This window comes from Orcinus orca, chromosome 20, assembly GCF_937001465.1.
Source record: "Orcinus orca chromosome 20, mOrcOrc1.1, whole genome shotgun sequence".
NCBI classification, from domain to species: Eukaryota; Metazoa; Chordata; class Mammalia; order Artiodactyla; family Delphinidae; genus Orcinus; species Orcinus orca.
In genome coordinates this window covers 18,711,417-18,732,361 of record NC_064578.1, presented here as the reverse complement: position 1 = coordinate 18,732,361, position 20,945 = coordinate 18,711,417, and the positions used below count along the sequence as shown (strand labels likewise).

At 46.1% G+C, this 20,945-nt stretch overlaps 1 protein-coding gene across 3 annotated transcripts in view; it reads right to left on the bottom strand.

Annotated features, from left to right (window-relative positions):
- RANBP10 (RAN binding protein 10) overlaps window positions 1–20,945 on the bottom strand; it is a 66,665-nt gene that overhangs the window by 25,745 nt on the left and 19,975 nt on the right. For 2 of the 3 annotated variants that reach the window (XM_004273172.3, XM_049703986.1), the window contains one exon: window positions 16,330–16,382. The exons of the other annotated variant lie outside the window; for it this stretch is intronic. In XM_004273172.3, the coding sequence (XP_004273220.1) occupies window positions 16,330–16,382 (53 nt within the window). The remainder of the gene's footprint in view (window positions 1–16,329; window positions 16,383–20,945) is intronic. 3 annotated transcript variants of the gene reach the window in all.

Sequence of the window (20,945 nt, the reverse complement as noted above, 5' to 3'; positions counted from 1 at the left end):
GTCTACTTGTAAGAAACATTCCAAGACTCCAAACCAATCAGTAAGTATGGTAATCCCCATCTGAGGGCTGAGAAAGCTGAGGCACTGAGAGGCTCCACAAAGGCCTGTGGTCCTGCAGATTACACTCTCAGAAGCTTGGGTCTCCTTTTTTTTTTTTTTTTTGGCCAAGCCACGCGGCTTGTGGGAATTTAGTTTCCCAAACAGGGATCAAACCCGCATGCCCTGCAGTGGAAGCGCAGAGTCTTAACCACTGGACCGCCAGGGAAGTCGCCGGGTCTCCTATCTTCTGAGGAACATTCAAGTAAGCTCCAAGCAGGTACCCATGAGTGTGAAGACAAAACCTCCTCCTTCCTGGGGTGGCCCCAACCAACTGTAGGGAAGAGGAAGATGCTTTAAAGGTAGAACAGCATGAGCTCCTGAAGACTGGGCTCCATCAGAACAAACTTCAGGTAACCCCTACAAGGTTTCTGGACCCTAGGCTTGGTCACCTGACCAGTATTACTCCCTGTGGGTAACTGGCTGGGTTCCATCAACTTTTGAGAAGGGACTGGGCACAAGTGCCCCAGGGCTGCAAGAACAAACAGCAGGAAAGGGGAACAAGGAGTGCCAGGATTTGTCTGCCAGCTCCCCTTCACTGGGCGATAGCACTCCTTTTCCTAAGAAGTAGCTCCTTCCCTGTGCCAACCCTGTGGCTTCGGTGGGGACTGCCAATCCTAGTTAGCCTCCTCCCTGACCCAAGCTGGACCAGTAAGAGATCTACCCGGAATTTTTGTACAAGGGAGCTGGGAGGAGAGCGGGTCTCAAAGCTCTGTGCTGTCATTGTTCCAACTTCATGTAGAAAGCCAGTTTGACAGACTAAAGCTAATAAACAGAAAGCAGGGACTTTTAAGACAGGGACAGAGACAGAAAGAAAAGTCCCAGACACCATTTGAGTCCCTAAGACTTCGCTCCTCTGCTTGCCCTGAGGTATGGCTGACCAAGTTGGTTAGAGACGGGATTCTCTACCTTGAAGCAACCAAAGTTCTCTGACTAAAGGGGCCACATCCAAGCATCTTTTTCTTTACCTTGCATAACACGTGGCCCACAGTAGGTGCTCAAGAAATGTATGTTGAAATGAAAAGGGAAATGGGTCAAGGGCTGGCAGGAAGCCTGAAGTACAAGACACTGGGGTCAGACCATGCTGACATACCACCATGGGCAATCCTGGGCTTGACTGTGAGTTTTGTTATCGTGATTTTTCTTTTCAAGCAAAGCAAAGAGTTAGAGCAATCTGCCTATATCATGCCCCCTTTTACACAGACTAATAGCAAAGCCACTTCCAAACCTTTGAAAGAGGCTGCAGACCTGGCTCTATCCCTGGGAAAGTCATTTAACTTCTCTGGTCTCAGTTTCCTCATCTATGAAACAGGGCAGGTGATGCAAATATCCCTGCCAGCTCTAGAAGAATCCATGGTTCTTAGTCCTCCTCATTAAGAGAGTCTAGCAACTATGGTCTTTCCCATACCTCTGCCTGGGTAAGTCTCCCCTCCAGCCCCACCACCCTCAGCTTCAGGACAGGACCTCCTCCAACCCCCTATTCCTGCCCTGGAGTCAAAGTCAACAACTTCCTAAGCGTGAGTCCTGGCAGGATAAGCAGTCACCCATCCCTGGATGGGCCTGGTGTGAAACCGGGGTGATGTGCCCAGGAATTAGAGTTGTCACCCTCACCACAGGGCCAGAGCCAGCTGTCTCAGAGGACAGTGGGATGTGAGGGCCAGAAGAAAACGAGGGGGCTCAGCTACCCTGCACAGCTATCAGGCCCTGTAGGGAGACAGGTCCAGGTGGCTCTGGGTCAAAGGATAGCTGGTGCTGCACGATAGGGACAACACTGTGACAGAGAGTGCCACCCAACTAACCATTCTTCCCTCTCCAAAGAGAATAAGCCCTGTCACTCCCAGAGAGAATGGAGGGATAGCCAGCCTGGTGCCCACATCGAAAAGCCTATCCCTGCCACGTCAGACACCTATCAGATGCCAGTGGTGCAAGGAGAAGCCACGCCAGGAGGCTTCAGGCCAGGAGGCAGGAGGCCCCAAGTGCCCAGTTCAGATGCTCTGGCACCACCCACTTCCCCCTCCATCATCACTCAGAGGGGAACTCCCAATCACAGAAGTATGGGGGTGGCTGAGGAAATGGCTCACCATCTTGGCACTCCCAGATGCCATCCCTGGTTACAGTGTCCTCAAAGTGGGAGACTCCCTATAGGGGTGCCAGGGACTCCAGCATGATTGCTCCAAGAGCTGCCCCATGCCACTCCCACCTGGCAGGACACGTCAAGGGCCTCAGTCCCAGGGGAACTAGGAATGGAGAGGACTCCTACTTCTGAGTAGAAAGATTTCCACATCATCAGCACATTAGCACAGAAACCTGGAAGGGGACTGGTGCTGCGCCTGTCCACTAGGTTCTAGTCCTAGCCCGCAAATGACCAGCACACAGGGTCCAGCTCAGGCATCACAAACTAGCCTAAGCACTGATCCCCATGCCACCAAATCAGCCATCTCTCCCCAAGAAATGGATCCTGATCATCACTGGACTTTGGGATCAAAAAGACTTGGGTTTGAATCCCAATTCTGTCTCTTCTTAGCCCTCTGAGTTCCCTTGGCTGAACTCTTTCAGGGTTGGTGGAAGATTAAACGAGGATGGACATGGAACACCAGCCTACAGGAGGCACTCCCTGGCAAGTTTCCCTGCCCTCTCTGTCTCTAGCATCAGCTCCATGGTCAAGCCGGGCACTTCGGACTTCCTGCTCCTTTCTTTCCTGAGGGAGCGAGAGGGGTGGAGCTGGCTTTCCTAACTAACAGCCCGCCAACGGCAGCCCTAGGCCTGTTCCACTCTTACTTGTCCCCAGTTTCCTGGGGAGGTCACCTGGCCCTCGGAGCAGTCGGCAGAGTTCAACAGCCATGTCATTCATGGGGCTGGCTATGGAGGGAAGGCGCTGGGCTGGCTTAGCCAGGGTGCTTCCTAAACCTGGGGTCGCTGTGGAGAGAGCACATATGTCATAGGAGACCTCATGGCAGGGCTGCTTCTCAAGGATGGTCACTCACTCAGAGTCACCACTCCCTGGAAATCCATCAGACAAATGTTTTCCCCATAACCTCAAATATCTTAAAAAATCTGATAGGACCCACTGCCTGGAGCAGCTCGACAATGGATAATGGGAAAGCAAAAGATTCTCTCATTCAGCAAACTCCGTGTGGTGGCATCAGGAAGTCCCATCATAGTACTCACAAGACTGTTACCCCAAGTTCTAGGAACCTTGGAACCAAGGAACAGGACCAACACAAGCCTAAGGTGATGCTCTGGCAGCTCCAGGCCAAAGGGGCCAGGGGTGCCCTGGAGGGTCTTCTCTTTATGGTAGTTCAACATGAAAGCCAAGGCAAAGAGGGCAGGAGAAAAAGGCTATCTCTGCAGATAGCTGTGACACCAGGTAGAGCCTGCCCTCATAGGGGTACCCAGGCCCTACACTGAGATAGATGTCAGCCTGAAGCCATGGGCAGGCAGGGTGAGGGACTGTACAGCCAGCACCTGCATATAAAGGGGCCTTCTACAGGTCATATTCCTCCCCAACCCTGACAGAAATAGATACCTGATTGCCAGGAGAGACCCAGGGACATCCAGGGTGGGTCTTGCTGGGTCTGGCTAAGACATGGCTCAAGTGGCACCTGGCACATTTGGCAGGGCTACCTGCCAATGCCTCAGGCTCCCAGAGAACAGGCTGGGTCTGTCATCCATGCTCAATCAGGCTAAGGAAAGGGGTGAACTGTCCCACTAAACTGAGGTACAACCTCAGCTCCCAGGCCTTGGTATCTCTCCTCTGGGATTGGGTTTGGCTTGTCCTTATTTCCACTAAGGTCCTTTCAAAGTTCTGGGGAAAGTTAGTGGACAGATGACCCCTGGTAATGTAGGCGCCTGTGACTTTCCGCACATACTGCCAGATCCTGAGAAATGGGCATGCATAAAACCCTTCCCAAAAGAAGGCCCAGTGTGGTAGTCCAGTATTTCCAGGACCCCTAGATACGGACTCCCTCAAGGAGGCAACAAGAGGTTGAGCAGTAACTGGTCCCCACTCAGCTCCACCCTCATGTGGCCCCAGCCTCCAGCCACACCAGACGACACTTGATAATCTCTGTTTTCAGAGACTGACAAACTCAGGTTTCAGAACTGGCTCTTCTGCTGTCGATGAAACCTCTTATCTCAAAGGACTTAACTTGCCCTGAAAAACATAGCCTTAAATCCAAAAATTTTACCTCTGTGCTACAGAGAGGTAGGAGCTGGTATCTGGAAGAAGAAAACAGGATACTGTAGACAAGAAATCCCCAGGTCCAGGAATAATAACTTATTTGTTATCTTAGCTGCCTCATTGCAAAAGGCTGCCAAGGAGCCCTGATACACTGTGGTAATACAGCTCTCCCTGTGGGTGAGGTAAGAAAGGCCCATGGAAAAGGACCACGGGCTTAACTGGCCACAGGGCCAAGGGCACTGCTGGCCCAGAGAGGAGCAGCAGGGAAACAGAGGGCCTCTTACATGAAACAAGCTCCATAGTAGGGACTGGGGAGGGTCCTGTGGCACAAACCATTAACCCCCATGTGAACCACCAGGAGTTTGGACCAGCTACCTGGCCCTTGGGCCCAACTACCAAACCACCCTCTGCCTGGACTGCCCCGTAGAACCTGCTGCCAGAGCTACAAGGCCTCTGGGTTTCTATCCCTCCACTCTCACCCAGTCATTTCCTAAGGACATTTCAAAGAAAGAACAGAATGAGAAAGGCAACAAGGGGTTGGGCAGCACCAAGCACATAAACCCCAACCTATCTTCCCACAGCTGGGCAGGTCCTGGGCAGCTGTTCCAGTGGCTTCAGGGAATCTCCTGGCTGCCCCCCTTTTCCAGGGAGGGCTGCCTCAAGGTACCTTACAGGCGTGAACTCAGGACCATCACGAGTCAGCTTCTTCCCTTCACCAGCCTCAGGAAGTACTCACTTGGGAGGCTTGTACAGCGCCTACAATCAAGCCAGGGTTGCTGAGGCCTATTCCCAGGCGCACTGCCGGGATTAGGAGGAGGTAACCCAGACACCCAGTGGCGCCCTGATAATTCAACCCACTCAGCTGGAGAGAAGCACGACTTCCCTCACGGAGAGAATGAGCAGCCCCACGGCAGACCCCTGTGAAGCAACGTAGATCCTAGGTGAAAGATGCTCCAAAGAGAGGTGGTGGTCAATGATGAATACAAAGGGGGCTCATCAGCTGTGGGGAACAAGGGTCTCAGCCCACATGGAGTGGGACAGAAGCAGTCCCCATTTGGTGGGTACAGACTAACAGCACTTCCAGACTACTGGAAACCCACTTACGTGTCAGTAATCTCTAAGACATCTGCTGCACAAAGCCACCTACTATTGGTATTTGCTCTGAGCAGACACCTTATTCTGCATATCCTTAGGAGGATAGAGAGGAAGGATATCCAACACTCAGTTATTTATTGCCACACCGACAGGAGCTAGCCTCTGCCCTCATGAACCTGGCATGGACCCTCAGGGCTCTGCCCTGATCTCTGCTATCTGCTGTTCCTTTCCCATGGCACACACAGATATGAAATATCAGCTGTTTGCAGAATGTGTCCCACCCAGTAGAAGCAGGCCCCAGCCACAGGGATTAGGACACAAACACTCCCATGGGTGTGCTCCTAATAGCTCACTCTGTTAGTAAGGTAACAGTCTTAATAAGGTCAGCTCCAGGGAGAGGAAAAGATGCTCACTTGATCATGACCCATCATGTGGAATGAAAGCAGACAGTCGCCCTGCCACCCCTCCTTGCCCTACCACTACACCCTCCCCTCTCACCCCCACTGAGGCCCAGCTGCCAGGTGCCATTTGCTTCAGAAGATATGCCCCCCATCCCCAATCCCCATCTGTGGTTCTTCCAGCTGCTTCTTTTCCAACAGTTCAAGGAAAGGATGCCTCAACGGGCCTGGGTTCTCCTTTGAGGGGTTGTAGTAATTAAGGTAATAGATGCTACCCCAAGAGAACAGCTGTCTCCTCCAAGGAAACGGAAGGAGGAAACTATCAGCTGTCCAGCTCTGATGCGGATGAGGCCACCTATCAACACAGCCTGAGTCTCCCTGGCTCTGTCTGACGTACAAGACACAGAAGGAAGATCTGTTCTATCCTTGCCCCCTTCAAAGCACCCGAGCTTGGGAGAAGCCCAAATCCCCCTTATATCCACACCCCGACTTTCCTCCTGCTTCTCCAATCCAGGGATCCCAGCCCATGCGGTTTGCTGCCAGCTCAACAACCGAAGGGTGGGGCTGCAGGTACACTCACCTACCTGCCAATCATCCTTCCTGGCTGCAAAGCCATTTAGTCAAGCGTTCTGACATTCTTATTTTGGGCCACACCTGTTCCTTGGTTCATACTTAAGGAGGCCAAAAACACTTTATAAAAGATAAACATCAAAACTTCCACATCTTCCAACAGAAAACCTCTGACCATGCAAGCTACGACATGCCCATATGTTCCCAGGAAAAACTGAGCACACAGCCTCACACGAAAAGCACTCCCTGTTACCACCTGCTCCCAGAGCCAAGTGAGACCCCCAGCGTGGCTACCCTCGACTCCTGACAGCCCTAAAGGCAAAGATGGGCTTGCTGAGCCAGTACAGGAAAACCTATAAGAAAACACTCAAAACATCAACATCCTGACTTTGGTTGCTATTCCATCTTCGTCCTCCGTAATTCACCTCCAGCTAATGTACTAAACGTGTCTACTCAAATACAGAAAACACAGCACTGGAGAGAAAATGTAGTTCAGATTACACCTAACTCCACTCTGATACACAAACACCCATAAAAGAACTTTAAATGTATAGGTACTTTCTTCCTCAGGTAGGAAAAACAAACAAACAAACAAAAACCTTTCTGGGGACTTCTCTGGTGGCACAGTGATTAAGAATTCGCCTGCCAATGCAGGGGACACGGATTCAATTCCTGGTCCAGGAAGATCCCACATGCCGTGGAGCAACTAAGCCCATGTGTCACAACTACTGAGCCTGAGCTCTAGAACCCGCGTGCTACAACTACTGAGCCCACATGCCACAATTACTGAAGCCCACACGCCTAGAGCCCGTGCTCTGCAACAAGAGAAGCCACCACAATGAGAAGCCCGCGCACAGCAACGAAAAATAGCCCCCACTCATCACAACTACAGAAAGCCCACGCACAGCAATGAAGACCCGACGCAGCCAAAAATAAATAAATATATACATACATTAAAAAAAAAACCTTCTCAATAACAATAGAAGCTAAAATTTGTGTACCCCTCTTTTGTATCAGGCACTATTCTAAGCACTTTAAGCACTCAATCCCCATACCCATCCCATATATGAGTTAGGTACTAGTATCGCATCCATTTTACACATGGGGAAACTGAGACCCAGAGCAGTTAAGTAACTTGCTCTAGGTAACACAGCTGCCAGGATGCAAATGCAGTGTGGCTCCAGAGTCTATGTTCTTGGCCACTGAGCTACACTGCTCGGGAAGCCAACCACAGCCCTAGGTGTCTTTCCTCACATGAGCAAAAGTGAGCCAGTAGTTGGTTCAACAACACTGAGCCCCGACATACAGAAAAGGGGAGACAGTGACTCCTCCTACAGAATGAAGGTAGTGGCAGAGCCCCCATGCACTATCAGTGCCACAATAGGGCGGTGATGGGAGGCTGAGCTCCAGATGAAGGCTTCTAGCCCAAGGCAGGTTGCAGGCCAGGGGGACCTGACTCGGCACTGGTTCCAAAACACATTTGGCTTACTGAAGCTACTTCACTGAGGCAAAGCACAGGGAAATGCAGGAATGGCCTGCTCCCATAGCCCAAGGGCATCTGTGCTCACTCTGGGAGAGCTGCTATAAAAAGATGTGGTCCAGTCCCAAGGAGTTCACAACCCAGCAAGGATACAGTTGCATAAATGTGGAAGGATCACATGCGACAGGGTGGCAAGTGTCATCAGAGACATGATCATGGCTGAAGGGGTCAGGCAAGACTGCACGAGGTGTCACAAGCAAGAAGGACACCTCCAGGGCAAGAAGGACATCTGCCAAGGGGCACAGCAGGAAATGTCTGCAGGATGTTTGGGGTCCCACACAGACATACTGGTGTGCAGCGTGTGTGGAGGGCAGAGGTGGCAGAAAAGGCTGAGCAGGGCCCACAGCACCTGTGTCCTGTGGGCAGAGGGGTCAGAGGTCCAAAGCAGGCAAGGGGCAGAGTGTACAAAGGGAATGGAGAGCAGAGGCCTGAGGTAAAGAGATTAATCAGGAGGCCATGGAAATAGCCCAATGGAGTAGGGATAGAGAAGGGGGCCAAATTAAAGAGATGCTTGGGAAGTAGCAGAACCATGGGATGAGAGACAAGTACTCTGAGGTCTCCTCCCACTTATGGGCCAAGGTGGACAGTGACTGTCAACAGAGACAGGGAACACATGAGGATCTGGTTTTTTTGTTTTGTTTTGTTTTGTTTTTAACATCTTTATTGGGGTATAATTGCTTTAAAATGGTGTGTTAGTTTCTGCTTTATAACAAAATGAATCAGTTATACATATACATATGTTCCCATATGTCTTCCCTCTTGCGTCTCCCTCCCTCCCACCCTCCCTATCCCACCCCTCCAGGCGGTCACAAAGCACCAAGCTGATCTCCCTGTGCTATGCGGCTGCTTCCCACTAGCTATCTACCTTACATTTGGTAGTGTATATATGTCCATGCCTCTCTCTCTTGCTTTGTCACAGCTTACCCTTCCCCCTCCCCATATCCTCAAGTCCATTCTCTAGTAGGTCTGTGGCTTTATTCCTGTCTTACCCCTAGGTTCTTCATGACATTTTTTTTCTTAAATTCCATATATATGTGTTACCATACGGTATTTGTCTTTCTCTTTCTGACTTACTTCACTCTGTATGACAGACTCTAGGTCTATCCACCTCATTACAAATAGCTCAATTTCGTTTCTTTTTATGGCAGAGTAATATTCCATTGTATATATGTGCCACATCTTCTTTATCCATTCATCCGAAGATGGGCACTTAGGTTGTTTCCATGTCCGGGCTATTGTAAATAGAGCTGCAATGAACATTTTGGCACATGACTCTTTTTGAATTATGGTTTTCTCAGGGTATATGCCCAGTAGTGGGATTGCTGGGTCATATGGTAGTTCTATTTGTAGTTTTTTAAGGAACCTCCTTACTGTTCTCCATAGTGGCTGTACCAATTCACATTCCCACCAGCAGTGCAAGAGGGTTCCCTTTTCTCCACACCCTCTCCAGCATTTATTGTTTCTAGATTTTTTGATGATGGCCATTCTGACTGGTGTGAGATGATATCTCATTGTAGTTTTGATCTGCATTTCTCTAATGATTAATGATGTTGAGCATTCTTTCATGTGTCTGTTGGCAGTCTGTATAGGATCTGGTTTCTGCAGGAAGGTAACCTCATTTTGGGGCAAGCGGGTTCACTGTCTACTGGACCTTAAGCAAAACACTGGGGTTTCTGGAGCCATGATCTGCTCAAAGACAGAGTGGAGACAGAGGAGTAAGTCCTGTGCTCTTGCCTGGAGGGCTCTTTGGCTGCCCCTTAACTGCACTTTCAGGGCCTGGCAAAGCACAATCAACCATTCATAGGCAACAGAGAGTCTGCTGGGTTCCTCAAGGAAGGTGAGAACTGCCTCCACTACCTCCATACCCACTTCACCCAGCTACTTTAAGTTCTAATCAAGCCACAACTACTGAACCCACATGCTGCAACTACTGAAGCCCGTGCACCGACAGCCCGTGCTCCGCAACAAGAGAAGCCACTGCGATGAGAAGCCTGCGCACCACAACGAAGAGTAGCCCCCACCTGCTGCAACTAGAGAAAGCTTGCATGCCACAACTAAAGATCCCACACGCCACAACAAAGATCCCACACATGGCAACGAAGATCTCGCGCGCCGCAACTAAGACCTGGCTCAGCCCAATAAATAATTATTTTTTTTAATTAACTCAAAATGGATCAAAAACCGAAACAGAAGAGTAAAATGGGAATTCCCTGGCAGTCCAGTGGTTAGGACTCCCCACTTCCACTGCACGGGGAACAGGTTCAATTCCTGATCAGGGAACTAAGATCCCACATGCCATGTGGTGTGGCCAAAAAAAAAAAAAAAAAGAGTAAAATTATGAACCTCTTAGAAGAAAACATATTTAATATTCTCGACCTTGGATTTGGCAAAGGATTCTTAGATATGATACCAAAAGCATGAGCAACAAAAGAAAGAAATAGATAAATTGGACTTCATCAAAATTAAAAACTGTTGTACTTCAAAAGATATCAAGAAAAGACAACCTGGGACTTCCCTGGCAGTCCAGTGGTTAAGAATCTGTGCTCCCACTGCAGGGGGCACGGGTTCGATCCCTGGTCAGGGAACTAAGATCCCACATGCCTCAGTGTGGCCGGAAAAAAAAAAAAATAAAAGAATAAAGAAAAGACAACCTAATACACACACACACACACACACACACACACACACAATGGAACACTACTCAGCCATAAAAAAACAACGAAATAATGCCATTTGCAGCAACATGGATGGACCTAGAGATTATCATACTAAGTGAAGTCAGAAAAAGACAAATACCATATGATACCATGTATATGTGAAATCTAAAATATGATACAAATGAATTTATTTACAAAACAGAAACAGAGTCACAGACATAAAGAACAAACTTACGGTTACCAAAGAGGAAAGGGGGGGTAAGAGGAGGGATAAATTAGGACTTTAGGATTAGCAGATACAAACTACTATATATAAAATAGATAAACAACAAGGTCCTACTGTATAGCACAGGGAACTATATTAATAGCTTAAAATAAACCATAACAGAAAAGATATGAAAAAAAAAGTCAACCTAAAGAATAGGGGATGGTGGTGTGATGAATTGGGTGATTGGGATTGACATGTATACACTGATGTGTATAAAATTGATGACTAATAACCTGCTGTATAAAAAATTTTTTTAATTTAAAAATTAAAAATAAAAGAATAGGGGAAAAGATTTTCAAATCATATAACTGACAAGAAACTTGTATCCTGAACATATAAAGAACTCTTACAATTCAATAATAAGAAGATAAATAACCCAATTTAAAAATAGGCAAGCCACGCAGCGTGGCCAAAAAAAAAAAGAAGTAAAAGATATTAATAGACATTTCTCCAAGGAAGACAGACAAATGGTCAATAAGCACATGAAAAGAGGCTTGATATTATTAGTCATCAGGGAAATGAAATGAAAACCACAATGAAATACCACTTCGTACCCACTAGGATGACTATAATCAAAAAGTCAGATAATAACAAGTGTTGGCAAAGATATGGAGAAATCAACCCTCATACACTGCTAGTGGGAATGTAAAATGGGGCAGCCACTATGGAAAACAGTCTGGCAGTTCCTCAAATGACTAAACAGTGTTACCATATGACCGAGCATTTCTACTCCTAGGTACACAGTCAAGAGAAATGAAAACACATGTCTACAAAAAAACTTGTACACAAATGTTTATAGCAGCATCAATCATAACAGCCAAAAGGTGGAAACAATCCAAATGACCATCAACAGATGCATGGATAAGCAAAATGTGATATATCCATACAACAGAATAATATTCTGCCACAAGAAGGAATGAAGCTCTGAAACATGCTACAGCATAGGCGAACCTCGAAAACACGCTAACTGAAAGAAGCCAGTCACAAAGGGCAACATATTATATGATTCTATTGATATGAAATCTCCAGAATAGGAAAATCCATGGAGACAGAAAGTAGATTAGTGGTTCCAGGGGCTAGAAGGAGGGAAAGTCCAGGAATGACTATTAATGGGTATGGGGTTTTTCTCTGGGATGATGAAAATAATCTGGAATTAGACTGCAGTGATGGTAGCACAACTTTGTAACTATATTAAAACCACAGAATTGTACACTTTAAAGGAGTGAATTTTATGGTATGTTAATTATATCTCAATTTAAAAATATGTATGAAACAGACTTACTTCCCTAGTGGTCCAGTGGGTAAGACTCCACGCTCCCAATGCAGGGGGCCCGGGTTCGATCCCTGGTCGGGGAACTAGATCCTGCATGCATGCCGCAACTAAGGGTCCGCATGCCGCAACTAAGAAGCCCGCATGCCACATCGAAGATCCCATGTGCCGCAACTAACAACCAGCGCACCCAAAATAAATAAATAAATAAATATTAAAAAAAAAAGAAAGCAACAGATTGATAACAGTGATTGTTCTTTATTTAATAATTAACAAAACGGATTCAATTAATCTAAAAGATCAGTCACAAAGACATTTTTAGGTTTCAGTAATATTAATCATAGTCATTTTCCTATACATTAAGAGAACCAGATGGCCAAAGCAGAATATACTAAAAGCAATGCCACAAGAAAAAGCTGCTACTTGAACAAGCTAACAAGAGAGGAAGAGAACACCAAAACATGTCCTCCCTAAAAGACCAACTGTCCCTGATGGATTCACTGATAAATTAATCTACCACCTCCTGAAGTTCCCTGACATGCCTGAGCTCTCACAGTTCTACTGCCCAGGAGCCCCAGCCCAGCCTTGACCCCTTCTAGAAGGCCTCTTCTAAACTAGTTCACTCCTGAACTAGCAAATATGATCACATCTTGCCTCTGCTGAAAACACTCCTGAAACTCAGCCATAAAAAAGAACAAAATAATGCCATTTGCAGCAACATGAGTGAACCTAGAGACTGTCATACTGAGTGAAGTAAGTCAGACACAGAAAGACAAATAAATGATATCACTTATATGTGGAATCTAAAAAAAAGGATACAAATGAACTTATTTACAAAATGGAAGTAGAGTCACAGATGTAGAAAACAAACTTATGGTTACCAGGGGATATGGCGGGGGAGGGATAAATTGGAAGATTGGAACTGACATATACACACTACTATATATAAAATAGATAACTAATAAGAACCTGCTGTATAGCACAGGGAACTCTACTCAATAGTCTGTAATAGTCTATACGGGAAAAGAATCTTAAAAAAAAAAGAGAGGCTATATGTACATGTATAACTGATTCACTTTGCTGTACACCTGAAACTAACACCACATTGTAAATCAACTATACTTCAACAAAAATTAAAAAAAAAAAAGGCTCCTGCAGCTCCCACTGCTTATATATACAGAAGTCCAGGCCCCTTGCCATAGTACACAAGACTCTTCCCTCAACTGGTTCATCCTGACTGTTCCCAGGAAGCCATCCCATCACAGCAGAAAACTTATGGATCCACTCTCAGGCCCTAAAGTACCACTGCCCAAAACCATCGGGCAAACTCCTATTTGCCCCTTAAATGCCAGGCTGAAACACCACTTCACAGTGCTGTGGTGCAGTAACCACCCCTACAGCTACTCTCCACTAAATACACCTGTATCTATCAAGGAGATACATCAACCCTCAAACATCTCATCTGGAGTTAACACCAAAGTCTCAAATTCTAGACACAGCTAAGGTCACTACCATCACTCCCCTCCCACCAACCATACATCCAGAACAGTCCAAATAGCTTTCACCACAACCAATGACCTCTTAGAAATCAGAAGCAACTGGCAGAAAGGCTTTAGCTGTTATCATCCTCTACCTCTCACCTCACTACCAAAGTACATCCAAGTAGTTTCAGGTATAACTGTTTATGAATGATGATACTTTTGGTTTTGGAGAACGTTACGCTCATCGTACACACACACATGCATGCGTGTACGTGCATACACACACACAGTGGCCCCAGGAAATGGAAAGCACCAAAGGGGATTCTGATCTTCCAAACCCAGTGCTGGGATGAACAGTGGCAGGCCCCCCCATCATTCCTGAGAGGAGTGTCTTGCTGCTATCCCTACATCTGTCCTGTGCTAGGTCTGCGCAGCCATTCAACCAGCCCTGTATCCGGGAAAGCCAGAGGCATCCATCATTCCTAGGGAGAATCCCTATCTAGATGCAACCTGATTCCTACTTTCCACCTTAAGGAATAATCAGGGAGATGATCAGATACAGCAGGAAGGAAAACCCGCAGGAGCTGGCAGGCAGAGTGAAAACGAAGACAGGTACAATATCCACAGAACACTGAGGCTCCTTTCTCTTGCCGAAAGAGAGATGCACCAGTGAGGATGTAAAAAAGGTGCTAGCTTTCCTGATGTGTTAGTGCATGAACTAACACCTTATCCACTGTCCCCAAGCCCCTTCTCCCTACAGGGCCAGGCAGGGTCCGACTTCACAACAATGTTACATTAACAAGGTCAAAGCACAAGACCCGCAGCTCACCTCTAAGCAGCCCAGAGGGGTCAAAAGACCCATCTTATGAACAAGGCAAACAGACTGAGACAGCTCCACATGGCTCCATCTCAAACAGTTTCAGGTCAATTTAGGCAGACCTTGAACTCCTCCTACCTCACCTGCTCCACACCATGGATCCCAAACCCAATGGCCAGGCGAAAACGATTCTTACTAAAGAAGGATGAGTGTGTGGAACTCAGAATATCATGCACATGGTAAAAGACTGCATTCCAAGACCAGCTAAAAGACAGGCATGAGGGCTTCTTGATGTAGGGGCTTTGCTTTTGGTTATTTTAATTTTATTTATATTTTTAAAACAGGTAATATATTCACAAGAAAGAAAATGTGAAAGCTTCAAAAGTGAAAAATTTACTTCCCAGTCCTATCCCCAGCCACCCTGTCCCAAGGGACAGCCAATATTACAAGTTTTTCTTAGCTTTCCAAGATATTCTATGCGTGTACAAGCAGATACAGATATATTCATTTTCCCTCATTTTTTTTTACATTTGGTAGCATAATATACATTGTATTTTTCACTTAGTGATACATCCCAGAGATTACTCCAAAACAGTACTTGAAGAGCCTCCTCATTTTTTTCATGGCTGCATAGTATTCTTTTACAGATTAACAAAAATTCATTTAACCAATGTTCAGAGTTGCTTAAAGTGCCACCCAATAACAGATTATAGTAGTTACTTTTGTAAAACGAACCTTCTCTGCCACGAAAGCCATGCAAAAGTTCAAGGAGCACATTTAGTGCAAGAAAAAGATTTAAGAATCAGTTTACCTTTGATGGGAAATTATTCTTCTAAGCTCCCTGTTCACAAAGAGACAGAGCTATGAACACTGTAGATACATCTAGTCAGCTAAGGCCAAGGCTTGAATAACAAAGATCACAGCTGCACGCTACACAAAGAGGCCAAACATGCCACACACATTCTGATTAATAACTAAAGGACAGTTTTTGCTCAGATCAAAGCCAATTTTTTAAAAAAAGTCAGGTTCCTGACAATTAGTTGAATCCTGAGCAGGTCTAGATTTCAAGTACTTGAAATTATAATGTCAATGACGAAAAAACCTGATTGATATTAAACATAGATTGGAAAAGACATACGGTTTAAGTGCTACTCACTCTTTGGAAAAAGCCAGCTGCCTTCTCTGTGTCAGAGGCCAAAAAGGAGAGAGGGCCCGGGCAAAAACACAAGGACTTTTCCTGCCTCCGTGACAGTGTCAGGACAGCTTGCACCATGCCACTTACACCACTCAAGGGACAAATGGACTGAGGACCATATTCTAGAACCCACCAGCTTCTGGTAGAGGCTTTTGTCCCCTCAACTGCGCCTAGCCCAGGACTGGGCATGAACTGCTGGGCAGAAAACAGCTGAAAGGGTGCCTGGGTGGTAGAGGAGGCCCACCTGCAGGGTCCAGAGCCTTCCACAAATCTGAGGTTTGCTGACTGTAAATCTAAGTCTCACGCACATCCTCCTATTTATTAAGAAACTGCCTCAACTGTCTTCCACATGGAGGTCACTTAAAGACTCTGGTCATTAACATAGTAAGATAAAAAAGGAACCAATGTTGGTGGCAGCCTTCCTCTCCATATATGCCAGAGTCCCATGCTGGTAAGCAAAGGCCAATAGCAGTGAGGGCTAATCAGGTGTATTCCCACTGGGAGCAAGCTCAGGTCACTTGGTTTTGACTGTAAACAGTTCAAATTCCATGAAGGACAATCACTTGCCAATTAATTTTTGGAATGGAAGCCCACACCAGCCCGGCCCAATGGCCACCTTTCAGGATCCTCCACCCAATGGCTTGGCTTAGCAAGTAGGCAGCCAGCAAACAAAGTCCTCTCCAGCTTGTTGCCTGCCACCATGACTCTCATCACAGAATGGATCAAGAGAGCAGAAAAATGTTCTCTTAGCCAATGACTCACCAGGAAGTCTGTTCATGTTGACGCCTTGAGCTGAGAGTCCTATTCCCATGTACCTTTGAAAAAGCATACATACAAAAATTCTGGTTAGCAAATGATTATGCATCTCCCTTCTCAAATATTTCTTGGTAAAAGACAGAAAAACAGGAAAAGCAATGAATGTAGAGACACTTTGAACAAACTAGTGGTTCTTGGAGAACCTTTACATTTTGATTTTCTAATGGAAATCTCTCAATGCCTTAAGCAGCTGGAGAAACAGGAGGTAGTGTCTGTAACCAGGAACCACCGGCTTCAGTTTCAGAGGAAAGTTTCCTGGAGTCACTGCTTCCAGTCCCTTGGTTTCTGGCTCCAGCTAAGGTGGCGGAATCTATTCCCAAGAAGTGCCTAAAGTAACTAGTTCAATCCTAGGTAGTGCTTGGCAGAATAATGCAAGATCAAGCCCAAAGGGACAAGTCACTCTTCAGCAAAGACCAAAACATGGAAGAAGTAAAGCCAGCTGGATTCATATAGGATCGTAAAGACCCCTCACACAGGGCTTCTTCTCTGGGGTCTCCAAATTCATTACCCTTGCCCTATACATTCACCACTGGTCTCCTCAGTCATCCAAAGCTGAAGGTGGTGGTGTGTGAGGCCCCAGAGACCCACCCCGTACTCTTCCCACCCAGGTACCTAAACAATTTAGGCAGCTACAGCCAGGTGGGACCCATGCTGGGCAACTCTGTCAAAGATATCTCAGTGGCACTCATGAGAGGGCAGGTCAGAAAAGGAAATGAACAGGGTTTTTTAGTCTAAATATTTGTAGTGTACAAAGAAACAGTGAGGTATTTCCCCAAGAACTTAGAAATAAGAAAAACAAGTCAACACTATCTAAGTGTAAAATAGTAGAAACCCACACGTGATGCCTGAATTAACCGCATATGAGCATCAAGAGGTAGTTGAGAAGCTCACAATATTGAAAACACCAAGACGGCTTGGGGTAACTTTACGGTTACCCCAACCAAGACGGCTAAGGGGTAACTTTACAGTTGCATTAACAATGTGAATAAGGACTTCCCTCGTGGCGCAGTGGTTAAGAATCTGCCTGCCAATGCAGGGGACACGGGTTCGATCCCTGGTCCGGGAAAATGCCACATGCCGCGGAGCATCTAAGCCCATGTGCCACAACTACTGAGCCTGCGCTCTAGAGCCCACACGCTGCAACTACTGAAGCCCACGCGTTCTAGGGCTGTGTGCCACAACTACTGAGCCTGCGTGCTGCAACTATTGAAGCCCATGTGCCTAGAGCCTGTGCTTCGCAACAAGAGAAGCCACCGCAACGAGAAGCCCGTGCAACGGCAAAGAAGAGTAGCCCCCGCTCGCCGCAACTAGAGGAAGCCCATGTGTAGCAACGAAGACCCAATGCAGCCAACAATAAATAAGTAAATAAAAACAATGTGAATGAGCTTAATGCCACTGAACTGTTCACTTAAAAATAGTTAAAGTGATAAAATTTATGTGATGTATATTTTACCACAATAAAAAATGTATTTTTAAAAAAGCAATTACATGGGGTTGCCTTATTTTGACCATTTCCAAGTAGCTTACATTTACATTCTAATTGTTCCCTGTTGTAATTCTGCAAGAAACCATTTTACATACATTTCCCCAACTTGGGCCATTCTTTTTCTCTCCTGGCATGTTCCATGCACCTTATGTACCTGTTTCCTAACACTACCAGAGTCCCCACAACGTGGTGCTCCTGAAGCTGCGAGACTTCCACCTGCAGCAAATGCCCCTTTGCCCTTCTCTGGCCAGCTGCACCACTGGGTGTTGGAGAGCAGGGAGGAAGGCTCTGACCCACCCATTTTCCCCTGAAACCAGCTACCCCCCCATCTTGCTGGGCAGGACCCAGGAAACGACAGCATCAACACAGGGCAGCAGCTGAATAACTGGCCTACAGGGTTAGGGGAAAGGGGAGGGAAGGGAAAGGAGAAAAGGGAAAGGAACAGCACTTCAAAGAATGACTCCCATGGTTCAAAAGACTCTCAAACTGCCTGCTACCTCCTGCCAGGAGGGGACCTTCAAGGACCATCAGGAGCAGAAGCTGTGTAAGCCTGCTGGCAGGATTCCCATTAGACTAAAACCTGCCCATTTGCCCAGAAAAACAGCAGCCCAAATAATCAGCTTCCTTACTTTACGTGGAAGATGCTGCCAAAAGTTGGTCTCCATTCCCTTTACACCACAGCTGACCAAGCAGCAAATTACCCCAACTGCCCCTGCAGTCATCAATCAACATATGCAAATGCAACATAGCCAGGAGTTTTCCTGACTTGGATGCCAGGCCACTCATCCTGCCCTGTTTAGAGGGGCCTGGCCTCTGCCCAACATCACATGTGATCCCATCCCTGGCATACAGGTTTCCTGACACTAAGATGAGGGCTTATGTTTGAAGCACATGTGCTTCCTGGGTGACCCCCAACTGCTTAAGGCTACTGCAAATAGGGGAGGTCAAGGGTCATCCAGGAAGAGTATGCTTGGCCACCAGCAACAGAGCTCTGGTTCCACAACTTCCCATGAGAACAGGGAATTACTAAGGCACATGCACTCAAACACAAGTTGCTTATGTCTCTGTATAGGGGAAGCCTCTTCCACCTCCAGCAGTTAGCCCTCAACACCTCCCTGTACACTCTGCCCCACAGGTGGGACAGTGTTTACCAGTGGATGGCCTGGGAGCCTCTGTTCAAACCCCAGGGTCAACTTGAGAATCTGAGTAGATAAGCTAAGAGTAGCGCACACAGAGGAGACCAATACCCACACTTGGATGTCATGCCCCCGTGAGTGTCAATGACACAGGGAGCAGCCCCACAGAAGCCTAAGTTGCATGTTCATATGAGGTCAAGCTAAGTCAGTGTTCAAAGGGAATGAGTCCCAATTTTTCAAACATTGGATGATATTAAGTCTTTTCCAAAAGTATGATGTTCTAAAATTACAAAAAGATGCAGCCTTCCAGCAAGTCTTCATACACTTAAAAACTGTTAACCAACCAGTCTAAGATCAGCAAAGAGCAGGAAAAAAACTGTAAGGACACTGTGAATATACTAAAAAAAACAGTGAATTGTACACTGTGAGTGAATTGTATGGTATATTAAATTACTTCTCAAAAACACTCAACAAACTAGGCATAAAAGGAAACTATCTCAACATAATAAAAGGAAGGCCTTATATGAGAAACCCACAGCTAACATCATATCCAATGGTGAAAGAATGAGAACTTTTCCTCTAAGATCAGGAACAGGACAAAGATGCCTGCTTTCGCCACTTCTATTCAACAGAGTATTAGAAGTTCTAGCCAAAGCAAGTAGACAAGAAAAAGAAATAAAAGGTATCCAAATTGGAAAGGAATAAGTAAAACTATCTCTGTTCACAGATGACATGATCCTATATGTAGGAATCCTATATTCCACAAAAAACTGTTAGTACTAACAAACAAATTCAGCAAAGTCACAGGATACAAAATCAACACACAAAAAGCAGTTGTGTTTCAACATAAACACTGAACAAAGGAAAAAAGAAATCAAGAAAATAATTCCATTTACAATAGTATCAAAAAAAATAAAATACTTAGGAATTAACTTTACCAAGAAGGCAAAAAGCTTGTACACTAAAAACTAAAATGTTGCTGAAATTTTAGAAGACAGAAATAGGAAATTCCCTGGCAATCCAGTGGTTAGGACTCAGGGCTTTCACTGTTGGGGCCCGGGGTTTGATCCCTGGTCAGGGAACTAAGAACCAGCAAGCCATGCGGCACAGCCAATAAATAAATAAATAAAATTTTATAAATAAATAAATTTAAAAAAAGACACAGGGACTTCCCTGTTGGTCCAGTGGCTAAGACTCCACACTCCCAATGCAGGGGGCCCGGGTTCGGTCCTTGGTCAGGGAACTAGATCCCACATGCTGCAAATAAGACCCAGCACAGCCAAATAAATAAATAAAATATTTAAATAAATAAGTAAAAAGAAACAAATAAATGGAAAGACATCTGTGTTCACGGACTGGAAGACAATATTGTTAAGATGTCAATACTACCCAAAGCAATATACAGAATCAATGCCATCCATTTGGGAAAAGAAAAGTTGGGGACTTCCCTGGTGGTGTAGTAGTTAAGAATCCGCCTGCCAATTCAGGGGACACAGGTTCGATCCCTGGTCCGGGAAGATCCCACATGCCGCAAGCAACTAAGCCCATACTCCACAACTACTGAGCCCACGCATCACAACTACTGAAGCCCGGGCGCCTAGAGCCCATGTTCCGCAACAAGAGAAGCCACCATAATGAGAAGCCTGTGCACCAAAATGAAGAGTAGGCCCTGCATGCCCCAACTAGAGAAAGCCCGCGCACAGCAACGAAGATCTAATGCAGCCAAAATAAATAAATAAATAAAATTAAATTAAGAACCCAGAAATAAACTCTCCTATATGTGGTCAACTGATTTCAATAAAGATGCCAAGACGATTCGATGGGAAAGTGATAGTCTTTTCAACAAATGGGACATGTGGATATCCAAATAGATATACAACTGGTGCTGGGACAACTGGATATCCACATGCAAAAGAATGAAGTTGGGGGCTTCCCTGGTG